Below are 6,992 nucleotides of genomic sequence, written 5' to 3' on the forward strand. Positions count from 1 at the left end.
GGGGGGGGGGGGGGGGGGGGGGGGGGGGGGGGGGGGGGGGGGGGGGGGGGGGGGGGGGGGGGGGGGGGGGGGGGGGGGGGGGGGGGGGGGGGGGGGGGGGGGGGGGGGGGGGGGGGGGGGGGGGGGGGGGGGGGGGGGGGGGGGGGAAGAATTTTGAATTTCCAAAATTATTCTGAAAGCAAAGCATGAAAATTGACGAGAACAGCATATTCAACATCCGCAAAATGTTAAGAATATTTGACCCTGGAGAGGGATTTTTTCCCCTGATTTTAGTCTTGTTAACTTGACAACTCCAACAGTTACTTAAAAGTTCTTGGTGCTTACTATATAATAGTACATATGTGACGAACATGGAAAACAAACTTTCTAAGAGAATTAAAAAGATTTAAGTTCTCTGAAGAATTAGTTTAGGCGACAGACATTTAGAAGAAGCTGAGGTTAACAAGGAATGAAACAGTCGAGGAATGGAGAAGAAACAAAAAGTGAAGTACGGTACTAAACCTAAATACTGAGAAAGCCTGCAATAAAATGGATTAGAACTTTTTGGATGATGTCATTCGCAAACAATGCTATGGGAATGCATGAGGTAGGGGGTATGTGGCTGCATTTAACCCTATTATTTATGGGAAAACAAGAGGCAATGTTTTCCCTACTAGAGGTTTTCTGTCAAGATGATCCCTTTCTCCTTTTCTTTTTTGCTTAGTTGAATGCTTGCCAAAAGCAGGGACGAAGGGCTGATAGAACGGCCTTCAATGTGGGAAAATTGCTAAAATATCCTCAGTTGGTAGATGACACCCTAATTTTCTTGGCGGCATATAAAGAGAAAGTGTCCAACCTCTTTAGCGCTACTAATGTTGGATATGAAGAAATCTAATATTACTAGTATAGTTATTCTAGAGAAATTTTTGGTGGATTTTATGAAGCCATGGAACTCAGAAGAAGCCCTTGGCTCCTTAAGTATTTGTGTTTGCTTCATATGGTACAAGTCGTGTACTTGCAGGGATCCAGTTATTACAATAATTCAGAAGAAATTAAATTTTTAAGTAAAAAAAGACTTACTCTTTCCCAGAGGGTCCTGTCCAAGATACCAAAAAAAGACTTACTCTTTCCCAACGTGCCCCTATATAATTCTAAAACTTCGAGTTTTTAACTAGAATTCTTAGGAACAAATAGTTCAAAGTCATATCACGAATTGAAAAATTCTTTATATTATGAATAGGAGTCCATTATGAAATCCTTGTCCCTACACCTGCCCCTGAGTATATGCTTCCATAGAAATTAAACAAGGATACATGGATGACAATTGTATCTACAGTGGCCTAAGATAGAAAAACTCTTTGTTGGGTAAGTCCTAACTGCATGAAAGACATAACGATCTTGATAGTGGGCACTATCTCAAAAAGAAGTTTGGTTAAATAGACATGTCTACAAAGATGGAGACTACCCATACCCTAGATAGAAGGACCCTGTGAAGCTTTCCTGCTATTTTTCCACTATTTTTCATTCATAATACATTTCAAGACTAGATCTTCATAATCTTCCATTTCTCATGCTTAATACGTTTCAAAACTGGCAATTCATATTCTTCCACGGAGTTTTCATATGTAAAAACAACATTTTTCATGCAATTTTTCATGAACATTTTTCATGCAATTTTTCATGAACATTTTTCGTGCAATGAACTTAATGTACATGGACAGACTTCATTATCTATGTCTTATTCAAAATAATAGTAATAAAAGTAATGTCCATGGTTGCTAAGAAAGATATCGGGACTGACTTCATATATATCAACCAAGCTTTTTGTATTTAGAAAACATTACCAAGCATAGGCAGCTAATTAATTCCATATAACCACAAAAAAATAATCACCTTGCTGCAATTTAATGCCGCTGGCACTAAAATCTACCAACATCCACATACTCGCTAAAACAGCATTCCTAGAACATCTAGAGTGCAATTACTATTATTCAAATTTTCCTGTACAAAATCTTAGGTAATGATTAAGAACTCAAATTACAATGTGAGCCAGTAATATAATGTCCTTGCGCATTACCATACCATAAGTGCCTGCGAAAGATCATTCCTTGTTACATCTACATCCTCCTCTTTTCCCTGGATAATAATAGTATATAGAAACATTATTGACACAAATAGCAAGCAAGAGAGAAAACTGTCCATTTTTCAAAAATATGGGCAAAATGTATATATATAGAATTATACGTGAGCACAAAAAAGCATAGAAATAAGAAAGCATCACGAAAACTCTATGCAGTAACCATTTAAATTAACATTTCTCTCTGAAACTCAATCTTAAAGCATTCTATCCGGGGATCTACAAATGTTTGAAATTCAGGTTCTCACACCATCCCTGAGATCGCAGTTTGTAGATACAGAGAATGCCGTTCTTAATATTTTTATGCTATTACTCTCTTTTCATCTCATAATGTTCAAACCCTCACTGAATACCCCCACATTCAACCTCTGTCATTCAAGATTAATAGAAATTCAATGCAATCATAATCTACTCAACCAGGATTTGAAGCTTTTGTTCCTTGATCATAGCCTATTTTGCAACAATTCCTCGTGGCCCTTAATTCCAGCAAAACAACCTGGTACATAACCAATCATACTTTCTCGGTTGTTGGATGCATCCCCTTTCTCATAATTGACTGAAGAAATTAAATTCATATTAGCTCCATGAGCCCTCTTGCACTCTACCTCCATTTTTTTTTAAAGTATTCCACCCGTTATTACACAAAAACTTGTGTAGAATACAATCATAGCGCTGTCCCACACCAATCTTTATTTCATCCTCCAAGGATTTCATCTCTGTCAATCGTAGGTGTAGACTTCTACTAGTTCGTTTGTTCTGGGATCCAATTATGAGTAAGATTTCTATGAAGCTTTCATGTTGTAAGAAAGTTTCTTTGAGAAGGGGAAAACTTACTCTCTTTCAATTTGTGTCTGTGAGTAGAGAAATGGAGAAGCTTGTAAGGAGTTTCCTATGAGAAGGGATTGAGAAAGGGAGGTGGTATCAAGTAGGGTTGATGTGGGGGATTTGGTTATAGGAAATTTAAGGGCTCATAGCAGTGCGCTAAATGATTTTAGCGGTTCCATCTTGAGTCCAACTCCTTATGGCAGAGGTAATTGTGAGCAAATATGAGCCACTTTCTTTCAAATGGATTGGCGGAGAGGCTAAAGGCACTTCCAGAAACTCTGGAAAATATAGCTGAGGGGTTTCACCTTTTTTGTCCGTTTGCCCAATGTTCACCGAGTGACGGGAGAGACACTTTTTTCGAGGAGGATAAGTTGTTAAGGGGCAGATCCTTCTTCCCTCTTTCCCGCGTTTGTATCACTTATCCTCAATGAGAAACCATTTGGTGGTGAAAGTGTTGCCTAACTCTTTGACTTCTTCTTCACTTGTTTTGGGGTTTCAACGTCCCTATCGATATTTTTGCCCTCCTCTAGTTGATTAGAGAGTTTCATTGTAGCTCGTGGAGTCCCTATCCTTGTGAAGGCTTTTCTCATAAATCCTTCTTTCTTTGCTTGATCAATCTCTCACCTTGGAACAATGTCTTTACCTCGTAGTGAAATGTAAAAATTCCAAAGAATATCAAGTTTTTTTGTTTGGCAAGTTGTCCATTGAAGAGTTAATCAAATTTCGAGGAAGTTGCCCAATATTTTGGGGTTCAACAGCGTGAGGTGGGAGGATTTAAACATTTGACCTCTTGATCGAGAGCATATACCTTAATCAATTGAATGATGCTTAGATTAGCAGGAAATTGCCTAATTTGATTGGGTTGTTGTGTTGCATTCTTTGCAAGCAGGCAATTAAAAACCTTGGCATATCCACCGAAGTTGTGACTTAGCTCTTGTGGTTTGTTGTTATTTTTTTTGAGAAGTATAGCTTGAGACTAGCTAGATATAGAGGTTGCTGAGAGATAATCGAGGAGTCCCTTCTCCACCCTCCTTTTCATGAATGGAAGGTTTTTGTGGCAGGCTGGGTGCGTGTTGTTTTACAGAACTTTGGGGGAGAGGACTAATAGATGTTTTAGCGGGCTCAAGAGGTCTTGGAGTGATGTTTGGGTTTTTATTATGTTCAACGTTTCTCTGTGGACTTTGACAGCCAAGTCATTTTGTAATTAATCGTTAGGTCTTATTTTACTTGATCTGAGGCCCGATATTAGAAATCAGTATGTCTCAAGGATTGAAGGTCTTGTTCTGCATAATCGTAAGGTCCCCAATTTTTTGTGGTTTTGAAGTTTACAAAGTCATCTAAAACACGGTGTTAAACGGCTTGGGTTTTTCAACTCTTAGTCAGTCAAACCCGAAAACCCCCACTAACTCACGGCTTTCACATAGTTTTTCCCTCAATTTATTGTGAACTTCCTACAACTCCGAACGAGCAACCATTAGGAAAGTGATGATGGAGATCATAAATGATGTTTCATTGCCCTGCTAGTATGAGACTCTTCTCGCCTTGATTAGACGAAGTCATGATTTCTAAACTCCAAACTCTTTTGTTGTACTGTTACTGAGCACAGAAATAAACACCCTCCTAATTTTTCTTCTTGAAAACTTTTTTATTCCAAGGGGTTCAAATTACTAATTTAGCCTCAACCAAGTTAGCTATTGCGGTTCCAAGAGGATTAACAAACCAACAGGTACCATCATCTCTCCTTTATCTTAGCCCTTATATCCACCTCTATATCACATCAAGGAAAAATGTATATATTCTACTGTATTCTACAGTAATGGTTCATTTTCCCTCCCCAAAATGAGAGGGAAGTACATTACCAATAAATAATCATATGCGAGAGGAGAAAAGTCAAGAAACCAAGAAAGGAAATGACAAATCAGGATGCATTGAACTTACATGTGTAAAATGTATTGGGAAATAGCAACCCAGGAATTCAAAAAGATCGCTAGAACTACTAGCAAGTGTTCCAGTTGGATCTGGGAATAGCTTTGCCACAAGCTCAACGATGTGAAAAGTAAGCATTAAGCAGTGTGGATCTTTTTCACCATCAATGGCTTCACAGATTCCATACACAAGATCATCACCCTGGATAACAGTGACAAACTCATTGATACTAACTCCAAACAAAAGGTCAAGTAAGTTAAAACAGTCGAGCAAAAAAGCTATATACAGCAGTGAAACATGAGAACCATCATGTAGACGTTAAGATGTGAAGTAACCCAAAAAGGGGGTGACCAAATGGTCAAGGGAACATTTTTTAATGGCTTCTAAATTTTCATGACTCCTGAAAGAAGAAGACCGGTTAAAAGGCTAGAAGAAAGCAAGAAAAATATAGTACCAGTGAAACAACAGCATCAGGATAATGTTCCAAAAGGCACACCAGAAGTTCAAAACTCAGCTGTCAAAATAAATAAATCAAAGTCGAACAAAAGTAAATAGTATCATAAAGTTATAAAAACTTGAGAGCATTTGCCAGTAAGTATCTGCATAAGCTCCCTATATGTTAAGTTTGTTAACTCACCTTCCGATCATGCTGTCCCAAGGACTGTACTTGAAGATTTTGAAAATAAGACTGGGCAAAAGACTTCGCATCAGTCTGAGAAACTGTCCCAACTTCCATTTTCCTCCTCATCAGTGCCAAGCAGCCAATAAGGGCACCCCGTAAAGCTTTCCAATCTGCCTGATAATAAGTATCAAGTCAGCTATCACGTTGAATAGAGAAACTTGCATGATGGTGTATAAAAAAATAATCGACAATACCAACTATTTGGGATGTTTTTTATTATGACATAAATGCTTTCAAATTATTAAACCAGTTCCTTCCTCAAAGGCTTATGCTCAAGTACAATGTAGAAGCACTTTTCTTCCCAATCCCATTTTGTTGTACTAAAATATTAGCACTTTCTCTAAAATGCAAAAAGCGTGCAAATGCTTTAAAAAAAAAATCACTGTTTGGTTTGAAAACCACAACCCTAACCTCTCATGGCACACATCTTTTTCCCTAATTACTCTTTACACACACTTTCCTTCACTAAATTCTCTCCATACACTTTTTCTCACTAGCTTCTCTCTCTATGCATCTTTGTCAATAATGTCTCTCTTACACACACCTTCTCTCACCAAATTCTCTTTCTACAGAGTTTACAGATTTCCTTTCATCAACTTCTCTCTGCATATCCAATCTCAATAATCTGTCTTCACATATCTTTTTTCAATAATCCGTCTTCAGATACATTTTCTACCACCAACTTCTTAATAACCCGCACTATCTCTGCAGACTTTCTCTCTATAACTTCTCTATAAACATATATTTTATCAATAATCTCTCCTCACAGACATTTTCTAACGCTAACTTCTTTCTATCCACATTATCTGTCACCAATTTCTCTTTACATACTTTCCCTTAGTAGTTTCTTTCTACATATATAAATTTCTCAATAGGTGATTGGTACTGATAAAAAGAAACTAAAAGTGCCCACTCACCAGTCTCTCTATAAAGAACGTCATTAGACTGTGTATTGTTGCATCGTCCAGAGGCTTTGATGCAAGACATGCAAGAACTTCCCCAAGAAGAAGTATACCTGAAAAGGATAGCGAGCTTGTTGCTTCTTTTTCAACAATGCAGAAGAATAAATTGACAATGCAAGGTAACATGTCAAACTTTCAACTATTACAGCAAGTATAAACCACAAAAGATGGTATGTATCATAACAGATATCTTGATGAACTAAGGCGAGCAGCAAGGCACAATATCATGGTTAAATAACATCCCTTAAACAAACAGAAGGTATGGATGTGTTACTTAATGGACAACCAGTGTTAGGCACCAATGACAACGTTCAGAAGTTGTTACAAATGTTCTTTTACTATATTTTCTAACAATAGCACAAGCCATAGTTTGGCTAACTAGAAGACTTTTATTTAACTTCCTTTGTATTCCGGGTGTTTCCCTATTTTATTTTATCAATGAAATATCTTATTACTTTTTTTTTTTTTTTTTTGTTAGATT

The 6,992-nt window shown here is 37.7% G+C and overlaps 1 protein-coding gene across 3 annotated transcripts in view; it reads right to left on the reverse strand.

The window, feature by feature from the left end:
* Positions 1 to 6,992, reverse strand: part of LOC111488523 (MMS19 nucleotide excision repair protein homolog) — a 17,543-nt gene that overhangs the window by 7,705 nt on the left and 2,846 nt on the right. For all 3 annotated transcript variants that reach the window (XM_023136295.1, XM_023136294.1, XM_023136296.1), the window contains exons 4-8: positions 6,467 to 6,564; positions 5,505 to 5,663; positions 5,322 to 5,381; positions 4,880 to 5,068; positions 2,062 to 2,115 (exon numbers count right to left, since the gene is read on the reverse strand). In XM_023136295.1, the coding sequence (XP_022992063.1) occupies positions 2,062 to 2,115; positions 4,880 to 5,068; positions 5,322 to 5,381; positions 5,505 to 5,663; positions 6,467 to 6,564 (560 nt within the window). The remainder of the gene's footprint in view (positions 1 to 2,061; positions 2,116 to 4,879; positions 5,069 to 5,321; positions 5,382 to 5,504; positions 5,664 to 6,466; positions 6,565 to 6,992) is intronic.

The sequence above is a fragment of the Cucurbita maxima genome, unplaced genomic scaffold (assembly GCF_002738345.1).
Source record: "Cucurbita maxima cultivar Rimu unplaced genomic scaffold, Cmax_1.0 Cma_Scf00013, whole genome shotgun sequence".
Lineage (NCBI taxonomy): Eukaryota > Viridiplantae > Streptophyta > Magnoliopsida > Cucurbitales > Cucurbitaceae > Cucurbita > Cucurbita maxima.